This window comes from Mobula birostris, chromosome 18 (assembly GCF_030028105.1).
Source record: "Mobula birostris isolate sMobBir1 chromosome 18, sMobBir1.hap1, whole genome shotgun sequence".
NCBI classification, from domain to species: Eukaryota; Metazoa; Chordata; class Chondrichthyes; order Myliobatiformes; family Myliobatidae; genus Mobula; species Mobula birostris.
Window position 1 is genome coordinate 10,651,056 of NC_092387.1, and position 12,824 is coordinate 10,663,879.

General features: G+C 40.9%; 1 protein-coding gene across 1 annotated transcript in view; it reads left to right on the plus strand.

Moving 5' to 3' along the window:
• The window catches only part of vps13c (vacuolar protein sorting 13 homolog C), a 387,871-nt gene that overhangs the window by 349,096 nt on the left and 25,951 nt on the right, over positions 1–12,824 (plus strand). The window contains exons 78-79 of the mRNA XM_072282204.1: positions 2,943–3,066; positions 5,989–6,103. Of these exons, the coding sequence (XP_072138305.1) occupies positions 2,943–3,066; positions 5,989–6,103 (239 nt within the window). The remainder of the gene's footprint in view (positions 1–2,942; positions 3,067–5,988; positions 6,104–12,824) is intronic.

A 12,824-nucleotide genomic window follows, 5' to 3' on the forward strand; every position in this document is an offset into this window, starting at 1 on the left:
CTCCCTTCTCCTACCAAATTCGTTGGTACCAACATGTACCACGACCTCTGGTTGTCCTCCTTCCCACTTCAAAATATCATGGACACGATCAGAAACATCCTGGACCCTGGCAGCTGTGAGGCAAACTACCATCCGCGTTTCTTCCATGCATCCGCAGAATCGCCTATCTGACCCCCTAACTAGAGAGTCCCCTATCACTGCTGCCATCTTCTTCCTTTCCCTACCCTTCTGAGGTTCCTTTATCTTAAACTCCCTAATCAAATATGGTTCATTACACAACACCCAATCCAGAATTGCCATTTCCCAAGTGGCCTCAAGCACAAGGTGCTCTAAAAAGCCATCTTGCAGGCATTCTACAAATTTCTATTCTTGAGATCCAGCACCAACCTGATTTTCCCAGTCTACCTGCATATTGAAATCCCCATGACTATCAAAACATTGTTCTTTTTACATACCTTTTCTATCTCCAATATTGATTACCCTTTCAATTTTGCCTCCACATCACCAGAAGTTAAATTCTTATCCCTTTCTAAACTGTCTTTTTATTTCATCTGGAGAATTTCATAACTTCTCCTGCACTCTCCTTCCCTTTTACTTTATCCTCACTTTTCAGAACTGCCGAACCTAATCCTTACTATTTATTTTAAAGACACACAGTCCCACTGACTGCAATTGAGCCAAAAAACTGGCTATCCTTCCTCACAGTCTCACTACATGCTGTATCTACTTGTATACCAACTGCCCCATCTTCTGCCTTTATCACTGCAGTTCCATTTCCTTCCCAAATTAGTTTAAACCCTCCTGAAGAGCTGTAGCAAATCTGCCCATAAAGATATTTGTCCTCTAAATTCGGGTGTCACTGGACCTTATATTCAAATCACTGTACAGTCCATGATGCAACCATCAGGGTACTTTCCCAATGCTTATGTGAAAGTTTGTTAGAGTGTTCAGCGAAAAGCTGAACCTCCACCTTGTATGAAAGGAAAGACCTTGGCACACTTCCCTTGTGACTCAACTATATGTTAGCCCCAGTACAAGCCATCTGGTATGTTAATGCTTTGGAGCTTAAAGCTGCTGACTCTCTACACCACCAATCCCCCAATGCATACAAGTGCACGGTTACCCTTTTTCCTTGTCCTGAAGGCAAAAGCCAGCTCTGCGAAAAGGTTATTGAAAAGCACAAGTCAGGAGATGGATACAAGAAAATTTCGAAGTCACTGAATATCCCTTGGAGTACAGTTAGGTCAATCATCAAGAAATAGAAAGAATATGGCGCAGCTGTAAATCTGCCTAGAGCAGGCTGTCCTCAAAAACTGAATGATTGTGCAAGAAGGGAATTAGTGACTGAAGCCACCAACTCTAGAGGAGTTACAAGATGCAATGGTTGAGATGAGAGAGACTGTGCATACAATTGTTGCTCAGGTGCATCACCAGTCAGCTTTATGGGAGAGTAGCAAAGAGAAAACCACTGTTGAAAAAAAACTCACATGAGATCTCTGCCAGAGTTTGTCAGAAGGCATGTGCAAAATTCTGAAGTCAGCTGGAAGAAGTTTCCATGGTCTGATGAAACCAAAATTAAGCTCTTTGGCCGTCAGACTAAATACTATATTTGGCATAAGCCAAACATCGTACATCATCAAAATAATGCCATCCCTGCCATGAAGCATGTTGGTGGCTGCATCATGCTATGGGAATGCTCACTGCAGCAGGCCCCAGAAGGTTTGTGAAGGTAGAGTCTAAAATGAATGCAGCAAAATACAGGGAAATCCTGGAGGAAAACCTGATGTAGTCTGCAAGAGAACTGTGACTTGTGAGAAGATTTGTTTTCCAGGAAGACAGTGACCCCAAGCATAAAGCCAAACCTACACAGGAATGGCTTAAAAACAAAGTTAATGTCCTGGAAGTGGCTAAGTCAGAGTCCAGACTTCAATCCAATTGAGGATTGTGGTTGGACTTGAAAAGGGCTGTTCACTCACTATCCCCATGCAATCTGACAGAGTTTAAGCAGTTTTGTAAAGAAGAATGAGGAAAAATTACAGTGCCTATATCCACACAGACTCAAGGCTGTAATTGCTGCCAAAGGTGCATTTACTAAATACTGACTTAAAGGAGCCGAATACTTATGCAATCAATTACTTTGTGTTTTATATTTGTAATTAACTTGGATCACTTTGTAAAGATATGTCTTCACTTTGACACGAATGAGTCTTTTTCTGTTGATCAGTGTCAAAAAAAGCTAAATTGAATCCTCTGTGATTCAGTGTTGCAAAACAAAACATGAAAACTTTCAAGGGGTGAATACTGTTTATGGGCTCTGTATGTGTAAAAGACTTTTGGATGGAAAAGATTTGTGGGTATGTAAGCCAAATACAGGCAAATGAAACTACCTCGGGAAAACACCTTTTTTATGCTGTGTAACTCTATGACCCTCTATTATCATGGCCCTTCAAGTGAAAAAAATGACTTGACAGGCTTGCCATCTGATAAGCAATCATCCAGTATATTGGCTCCAATTCTGTGTTCTTTCATATTATTTAATTTGTTTGCCATTTTATTTGTTTCCCCAATATTATTGCTAGTTATAACGTCAACAAAACAGACCAATTTGTCAGGTAGTTTTTCTTCCATGGAGGACCTGGCCTTATGGACTTTGCTTTCAGACCACCAGAGTTCGACCCTTGAGGGCATAAAACATCTTTCCTTGACCTGCTGAATGAATTACCACTTTAAATTCATTGAGTATGGAAAATATGCAAATCTCTTTTCCTGAACTATGTTTCCTGTCCAGGATTAGTCTGGGCCTTAATTTGTAGTGTTCATATTAATAGTTTTGCATTTTATGCCATTACACCAATTTTTATTAACCACTATGTTTTACATTTGTGTGAGAACAGATGGGAGGAAGAGCAATGCTGACCAGTTTGCAACAATTCCCTCAACAGGTGCCAAGAAAGAAGGTGCAGCTGGTTTCTTTAAAGGGGTTGGCAAAGGTCTAGTTGGAGTCGTTGCACGGCCAACTGGTGGAATCATTGACATGGCAAGCAGCACTTTCCAGGGAATCAAAAAGTAAGATGTGCTGCACCAACAGAGTCCATTCAGATGATAGAATTTAGAACAGGAGATGGCCACTTGGCCCCTGAAACCATTCCCTCAAGCATTGCTGATCTGTTTGTAAGCTTTAACAGCCCACAAAGCACTTCTGCCTCTTGCTGACTAAAGTAGATTTATTATCAAAGTACAGAATACAACTCTGAAATTCGTCCTCCCATAGGCAGCTACAAAACAAAGAAACACAATGGAACCTGTTCAAAGAAAGCATCAAACACCTAAAAATAAGAACAAATTGCACAAACAGCAAAAAATGAGCAAACAACACATGGAATATCAAACGTCAAACCAGGACACAAGTAGTAATCAGTTTAGTTTAGTTTAGTTCAGTTCAGCGCCACGCCACTAGCCCACTGCAGGCCACAGGGCCATTCTTCGCCAAAGTGCCCCAGTCCACATCAAACCGCTCAAAAACAGCAAACGGAAGAATAATCGTAATCCAGAAACACATGCAATATGAACCCCAAAATCTCTCAAAACGAGTCCACAGCCTCATCGATTAATCCTGGTAACATGGATCCCAAGACTCTTTCCTCTAACAGCAGCTAGCGAGAGGGAGAGGAAGACTGGTCAAACGTAGGCAGAGGGCGCTAAACACCTGAACATCCTCTGCTCTCATCATCATTGACCTCAATTTTGCCTCAGTTGGAGAGAAGTAATGAAGTCCATCATGGGCTCACGCCCTATGTCCAGGCTTTCAGGTTATCAGGCCCCCTCTACCTTAAAAGACTCTGCTTCTAGTGCCAACTGAGTTAATGTTCCAAAAGCTCATATTTTCCAAGAGAATGTGTTTCCTCCTGTGTCTTCAGCTGGTGATCCCTTATTTTTAAGCAGTGACTATTACTCCTATAGTTTTCAACAAGGGGAATGTCCTCTCCATACCCACCCTGTCAAGACCCCTCAGGACTTTATGTTTCAATCCTTCTTCCAGACTTCAGTGGATACAAGCCTGGCTTGTACAACCTTTCCTTGTATGACCTCTATTCCAGCCATTCCCGGTATTAGATTATTAAATCTAATGCTTTTCAAGTTATAATTAAATAAGGACACTTTTATACTGTTCACAGTACTCAATATATCGTTCCTATTTTTATGCAAATCCCATAGCAATAAATAATCATGTTTTGTTAGTTTTTTAATTACTTGTAAATTACTCTAAATTGGTTTATTATTGTCACACATACTGAGGTATAGTGAAAATTTGTCTTGCATTCCATTCATACAGATCAATTCATTTTAACAGTGCACTGAGGTAGCACAAGGTAAAGCAGTAACAAACTGCACAATGACATGTTACAGTGGAAGTGCAATGCAAGTAGACAGTAAAGTGCAAGGTCAAAACAAAGTAGGTCGCGAAGTCAAGAATTTGTTTAGTCATACTGTGAAACAGTTCAGTAGTCTTATAACAGTGGGATAGTAGCTGTCCTTTAACCTGGTGGTACGTGTTTCCAGGTTTTTGTATCCTCTGCCCAATGGGAGGGGAGAAGAGAGATGTCCAGGGTGGGTGGTTTCTTTGATTTATACTAGCTCTCTTCCAGAGGGGGTGAGACGAATAGACAGAGTTCACTTAGTGGAGGGTGGTTTTCGTGATGTGCTAAGCTGTGAGCTTGTGGTCACGTATGGAGCAGTTGCCATTCCAAGCCATTGTGTTTCCAGATAGAATCTTATGATGCATCAATAAAAATCTGAGGGTTGAAGGAGGACATGTAAAGTTTCTTTGGAAGTAGAGATGGTGGTAAGCTTGATGACTGTGGCTTCAACATGGTTGTGGAGCAGATTAGATGGGCTGAATGGCCTAATTCTGCTCCAGTCTCTTATGGTCTTATGAACCGAGGCAGGCTATGGTGCTGTTCACTCCTAGGAATTTGAAGCTCTCAATCTTCTCCACCTCAGCACCGTTAATATAAATGGGAATGGCTGCACTCCCCCCTTTCACTGAAGTCAATGACGAGCTCTTTTGTTTTGCTGACATTGAGATCTATGAATAGGAAACACTGAGATCCCTCTGTATCTCAGAGCTCTGCAGTCTCTCACCATTTCAAAAATAAACTAATAATTTATTTTTCTTCCATATTGGGTAGTTTCAAGTCTTCCTACATTATATTTAATTTCCTGGATCTTTTCCCATTGGCTTAACCTATCAATATTGCTTTAGTATCCTCCATGTGTCCTCTTCACAACTTAGTTTCCTTCATCCAACTCGTTCATCTAAGTTATAAAAGGTGGCTGTGCTACACACTGGTTAATTTTGCCAACTACAGAAGAAAGACATTTGTGCCTATACTTCCCTATTAGCTTGTTAATCTTGAACTCACAGCCGTATGTAACTTCCATGAACTTTAACACCTTATCAATGTATAGAACATCCACAAGTCATTTTTTGCTACATTTATTTCTGAAAAGTGCTCAAATAAATAGGCCGAAGACAATTTCCCATTTGAATTTTTCAAAGTACCCTGTATCTTTAATAATGGCTTCTTTTTAATTCCTTATGGCAGACGTGAAGACAGCTGGCCTTAGTCTCTTAGTTACTGTCTTCAGTGGCTCTGCTTTTGAAGTATCCCTTTTGTGTAATTATTGTTGTAATTTTGTGTAATTATCTCTTTTTAAAAAAATCAATTTAAAGTTAGTTTTAATAAAATAGAGTTAAACAGAATCAAGTTTATTATCACCGACATGTCGTAAAATTTGTTAACTTAGCAGCAGCAGTTCAATAGAATACATAATATAGAAGAAAAATAAAATAAGAATAAAGAAAGAAATTACGGTATATGTATATTGAATAGATTAAAAATCCTGCAAAAACAAATAATATGTTCAAAAAGTGAGGTAGTGTTCATGGGACTAGGAATTAGAGTTAACCATCACTTATTTATACAGGGTGGCGGAATCAACTGAAGATGTGAGTAAACTCCGCCCTCCTCGATATATTCGTGAGGATGGGATTATCAGGCCCTACAATCGAAGAGAATCTGAGGGTTGTCATCTGTTTGAGGTAAGCTGTGCTGCTAATCATTGAAAAGCAGAAAAATTAAATTGCTGAATTATAATAGATATATAAAATCTGAGTTTTCTGAAACATGAAGCTTCAACTCTCAAGTTGTTCTGCCATCAAATTCTGGCATTTAAAATGGCATAAGTGAAACACATGATGGCATTGACTGCTTTGAACTTGCTGATTGGTCCTTCCCAGCTCTGCACTCTTATCTGGGTGTATTTCCGCTCCCCTCTCTGGGTGTGTTTCCACTGCCCTTTCTGAGCTGGTTCCATTCCCGCTGTCCTCTCATTTAGTTGGGTCCATCCCCGCTGCCCCTTTCTCTGAACTGTGTTTGTTCATACCATCAAAGGTTGAATAGCCTTTTTCTGCATTTTCCCTGCTTTGACTGCTGCTGTGGAATGGGTGTGCTTGGTCATGGCCATCATATTTTATGTCTCATTTTTCTCATGTGTGGCACCTGTACAGGTGGTGATTTTCCAGAGTACAACGATATCATCTGTGCATGCACCAGGAAATGCAAGTTGCTAAAATAAATTTTGTGTTGATGTATTTACCTTTTCATCCATACAATTTTCTTGACTTTTGTTCTGTATCTCATTTTTGGGGAGAGATTTGTGACTCTGTTGAGGGCATATTTCCACAACCTAAAAACTGTCATTAGCTTCATTTGTTGAAGTTCTGACATACTGCTTGAAGAGAATTTTATTTCTTTAATTGCCCTCATTTTTTTTTGATGTTTTGTTTGCTGATCACAAGTGCTCCCATCTTAGTAATATCTATGAATCTGACCAGTCTCATTATGTCCCACGATACTGCTCAAAAGTCTGTTGTTGGGATTTCACCATTAATTGTAAATTGTTAGCTGATTTGCTGGGACAGTGGAAGATGTCAGTTACCAATTATCTTGTGCAATTTCCATTAATTGTTGTATTTCATTTGTGCACTAATCCAGCAAGACAACTTTAATTTTAGTTTAATGTCAACCCTTCCCGTGATATTAGCCCCCTTTAGAGCCACCAGTTCTGCCACCACAGTGGAGGATCCAGCCAGCAGCACTGCCCCCATGAGCTCCTTTCCTGTTGCTGACAGCTCATCCATCTGGCCTGTGGCTCTCTATCTCTATGTAGCAAGCACTCATCTGTTGAAACCTCTTCTACCTGTCCTACTAAAAATGTTCTTGGACCTAACTTTCTCTTCCTAGGTGATTCCTTCTCCAGTATCTAACACATTTATGCAACGCACACAAAATGCTGGAGGAGATCAGCAGGCCATCAGAAGACAACAGTCCACCCTGCCTTCAAATGTACCTGGTCTATTTCTGACACCTCCCTCCCCTTTCTCGATCTCTCTGTCTCTATCTCTGGAGACAGCTTTTCTACTGATGTCTATTATAAACCCACTGACTTTCACAGCTTCCTGGACTATACCTCTTCCCACCTTGTAACTTGTAAAAATGCCATCCCCTTCTCTCAATTCCTCCGTTTCACCTGCATCTGCACTCAAAATGAGGCTTTTCATTCCAGAACTAAGAAGATGTTCTCCTCCTCCAAAGAAAGAGGATTCCCTTCCTCCACCATCAATGCTGCCCTCAACCGCATCTCTTCCACTTCACGCACGTTTGCCCTCACTTCATTCTCCCGCCAGCCCACCAGGGACAGGGTTCCTCTTGGCCTCACCTACCACTCCACCAGCCTCCATGTCCAGCACATAATTCTCCCTGTAACTTACACCTTCTCAAGTGGGATCCTACCACCAAGCACATCTTTACCTCCACCCTCCTCCCCCTGCTTTCTGCTTTCCGCAAGGACTGCTCCCTATGCGACTCCCTTGTCCGTTTGTCCCTCCCCATTGATCTCCCTCCTGGCATTTTCTTTGCAAGCAGAACAAGTACTACACCTGCTCACTACTCACCTTCTCACTCACTACTATGAGGCGACACTTCACCTGTGAGTCTGTTGGGGTCATCTACGGTGTGCGGTGCTCCTGGTGTAGTGAGACCCCACGTAGATTGGGAGACCGCTTCACTGAGCACCTATGCTCTGTCTGCCAGAAAAAACAGGATCTCCCAGTGGCCACCCATTTTAATTCTACTTTCCATTTCCATTCCAACATGTCAGTCCATGGCCTCCCCTACTGTCACGATGAGGCCACACTCAGTTTGGAGGAGCAATACCTTATATTCCATCTGGGTAGCCTCCAACCTGATGGCATGAGCATCAATTTCTCAAACTTCCAGTAATGCCCCCCCCTCACCATTCCCCATTCCCATTTCCCCCTCTCACCTTATCTCCTTACCTGCCCATCACCTCCTGGTGCCCCTCCTCCTTTTCTTTCTTCCATGGCCTTCTGCCCTCTCCAATCAGTTTCCCCTTTCTCCAGCCGTGTATCTCTTTCACCAATCAACTTCCCAGCTGTTTACTTTCCCCTGTCTCCCTTCCCCCATCTCCCTTCCCCTTGACCCCCCTTCCCCCCAGTTTCACCTATCACCTTGTGTTTCTTCCTCCCTTCTCCCCCATCTTCTTACTCTGACTCCTCATATTTTTCCCCAGTCCTGATGAAGGATTTGGCCCCAAAACATCAACTGTACTCTTTTCCATAGATGCCAAGTTCCTCCAGCATTTTGTGTGTGTTTGGATTTCCAGCATCTGCAGATTTTCTCTTGTTTGTGATTAGCTTCTAACACTTTTATAATGGATTTAACTTTGGGCATGTATTATATCTTCGAATGCTGCCCTCTAATTGTTGCTGAGTGCTCTCCCCATGTTTGACAGTTCTGCAGTGGCACACAGAATGTGGAATATGAGCTATTCCATCTTAAAAACAGGGTCATTAACTCAAAATCCATGCCACACAGTCTACACCTGGGAAGTCCCAGTACCATAGCAGTATATTTTGTTGAGTAGTATCTATTGTCCTCTGTATCTTTCTCTCTAGACATTGGCTATTGTAATATATCACTTGTTGCAATACACTTGTTGCTCACTTCAGTTGTTTGCATGGTTTGTATTTTTTCACTTTCTTTTGCACATTGGGTGTTGGACTTTCTATTTTTTTCTTTAATTTGGATTTTTTTCGTGTTTCTTCCTTTGTGGCTACCTGTAAGCAAAATAAATCTCAAAGTTGTATAATTTATACATTCTTTGATAATAAATGTACTTTGAGTCTTTGAATACATATGATAGGAATGCATTGTGTCTGGCAGGATCGTAGTGAGTGGAGAAACCAGTGCGCATTTGTTCTCAGAATCCTTTTCTCAGTCTTCTTCCCAAAAAAAAGGGCTTTCTCTCCTTCAATCCAATGGGACTGGTACTGTGGTCACAGACCACAAAGTGGCACCACTCTGCTTTCTTCTAAGTCACAGTTTTGTGATGCCTTTCTCTGTAAAATAGAACATAATATGTCTCTGCCATCACTTGAAATTCAACGAATGATCTACTGAAGGAATTCAGTGGGTCAAGCAGCATCTGTGGGAGGAAATGAATTTTCCTACGTTTAGACAGTTCCTTCCTACCGCCACACCCCCCACAGCATGCTTGACTCACACCTTCCTTCAGCAGACTGTTTGTTGCTCTATATGTACAACTGCAGTTTCTTCTGCCACTTAATATTCTCCATTCTGTGATGCAGGCCTTCAGCACCCAAATTTGTAGCCTGCCATCTCAAGCATTTCCAACGATTCCTTCACCACTCTGTTTTCCTCACTTTATTCCATCATAAGCTCACTTCTCTCATAAAACAGTTCAAAATGCAATTTATTCCTGTTTAAGAAAATGTAGCATTAGGGTGGCCCAGCAATCAGTTCTCACTGTTATTTTCCTCCAGTGCTCCAGTTTTCTTCAACACTTCAAAGAGCGCTATTAGATTAACTTCAAGTTGATCTTGTAACAGGTGGGTTGCAGGAGAATTGGGTGGTCCTGATTGTCTTGTGAGAGAGAGAGAATATTTATAAGAAATGCAGAGAAAGTGACTGATGCAATCTCCCTGAGAGCCAACAAACACTCATTGGGCCAAGGACCTCCTCTATTTCAAATGAGAAATAAATGTTCCACATCATACCCTCTGAACCTACTGATGGATAGACTTCAATGACGAAAAACACTTTTACTTAGGTAAGAAGATCTTCATCTCAGCCATCAATTCCATTATCCAAATTATTGGCATATAATGTCAAAAGGAGCAGTCCCAATATCGACCCCTGCAGAACCAATCTCTAGTCACCAGCAGTCGACCAGAAAATTCTTCCTTTATTCCTACTCTTCAACTTCTGCCAATCAGCCAATCCTTTGTCTATGCTAGTTTTTCCTGTAATACCCTTGGCTTGTATCTTGTTAAGCAGCCTCGTGTGGAACCTTGTCAAAGGCCTTCTGAATATCCAAGTACACAATATCTACCAATTCTCCTTTGTCTATCCTGCTTATTATTTCCTCAAAGATTTCCACAGATTTTTCCTTAAAGAAGCCATGCTAACTTTGGTCTATTTTATCATGTGCCTACAAGTGCCCTGAGACTTCATCCTTAACGAACAACTCCGATATTTTTCCAACCATTGTCAGGCTAACTGGCCTATAATTGCCTTTCCTCTGCCTCCTTTTTGAAAGAGTGAATTTGCAATTTTCTAGTCCTCCAGAACCTTGACAGAAACTAGATTTTTATTAGTGTTTCCACAACTTCTTCAGCTACCTCTTTCAGAAGCTTGAAGTGTAGTCCATCTGGTCCACGTGACTTATCAACCAGACCTTTCAGCTTTCCAAGCACCTTCTCTCTAGTAATAGCAATTGCATTCACTTCTGTCTCCTGATGCTCTCAATCTTCTGGCATTCTGTTAGTGTCTTTCACAGTGAAGATAATACTTATTTAGTTCGTCTGCCATTTCCTTATTTCCTTATCCCCTATTACCGTCTCTCTTGGCAACAAGCACCCACCTGATTTTCCCAATCTACCTGTACCTGCATATCGTAATCCCTTGTGACTACCAGAGATTTGTGGTACCAGAGTTATAAATGAGTCTTTTTTTCTGGCTGATGAGATATAACAAATGGTTTACTGTAAGGATTGTTGCTGGGACCTCTATTTATTCATGATATTCATGAAGGCAATAAAGGTACCATTGCTAATTATGTTGATTAAACAAAGGTGGTAAAAAAGTAAGTTGTTAAGAGGATATAAAAGCTGCCAAAAAAGGAACACGCAGGTTACAAGTGAGGTTACAGTACAGAGGATTGACACTTCGAGCCCTGTCACGGTTTAGTCTGATGGGTTTGTTGTATTTTATATTTATTAGATTTTTCACATTTGTAGTTTATTTTTATTTTGTTCAAAGGCACACACACACATATATATATATATATATATATATAAAATATAGCTAGGGTGCCTAAGACTTTTGCACAGTACTGTAGTAATTTTATGTATTGCTCTGTACTGCTGCAAAAAAAAAGTCATGTGAGTGATGATAAACTTGATTCTGATACGGGTCTCTGCTGTGGACTGAGAGTTGGAAGGGGCAGGGAGAAGGGAATCATGGTTGGGAAAAGTGGAAAGGAGAGGAGAGGTTGTGGGAAGCACCAAAGAAACATTCTGCAACGATCAGTAAACCAATTGTTTGGAATCAAATGACCTTGCCTGGTGCCTTGGGGCTGGGTATGTCTGCACCCATGCCACCCCCTGCCACTGGCAGTCCTTCGCCACCTGCCCCTTGCCCCTCCTGTGGTGCTTCACCCTCGCCATCCCCAATATCCTTTGCTCCTACCAGATTTACAAGCCTGATCTCCACTCCACGTTGACAAATGCAGTACTGTGCAAAAGCCTTAGGCACCCTAAGACTTTACAGAGTACTGTACATACTTAACAGTGTAATTGCTAGTATTAGAAATTAAGTATGACTTACAATGATCATGAGAATAGATGGGAGGCTGCTTTGTTATGGTTAATGCCTTCTTGTGCCTCCCCTTCTAAACGATCTCTCTCTCTGCCCCAACATAAATAGCTTTCTTTTCACTTTGAATCCTTGTTTATTTTACTTCTGCCAAAAATTGCTGAATGAAAAACGTATGATCCTTTACCTTTTAATATGGCAAAATTCTAATGTCTTTCCCTTTTCTCTTTACACATGCAGCACGATATGGATTGAGATTTCAAATGTCTTTCAGACTTTTTACCTTTCTGCTTTTCGTAATCTGTTTATTTTTGCATATTGGCACCAAATGTAAATACATTTAGATTTGTAATATATAAATTTATTGAATCTATCATATATTACAGTGTTATATTCCATTTTGAGTCACTCTGCATTTTGGATAAACTTGACAAAACAAACGAATCTGTCATCTCAACAGTAAACATTCCAATTGTAAAGTCCATGAAAGAAATTCCATGAAGGAAATACAGTGGATTTTAGTTAATTGGGGCTGCCGCTTATTTAGGCCAACTCTTAAAGAACAAAACTAATTGAGAAAATAGCTGGGATTCCCTTTGTTTTATTTGGGACACTATGGTGCTAAATTGGAACATGAGATGGTTGCCGACCAGTTTCTAACTAGCGTCACTTGCATGCACTTGTGTGACTGTTAGACACTACACTGTGCTTAGAGGGAACAGTTTTTAAATAGCATTAGTTGCATGTGTTTGCATTAAAAAAGCAGTGATTTTCATCACTGATAGTTGGAAAGAAATAAACAGGAAGACAACTCAGAACTAATTTGCTCACCGTGGCTTCAAG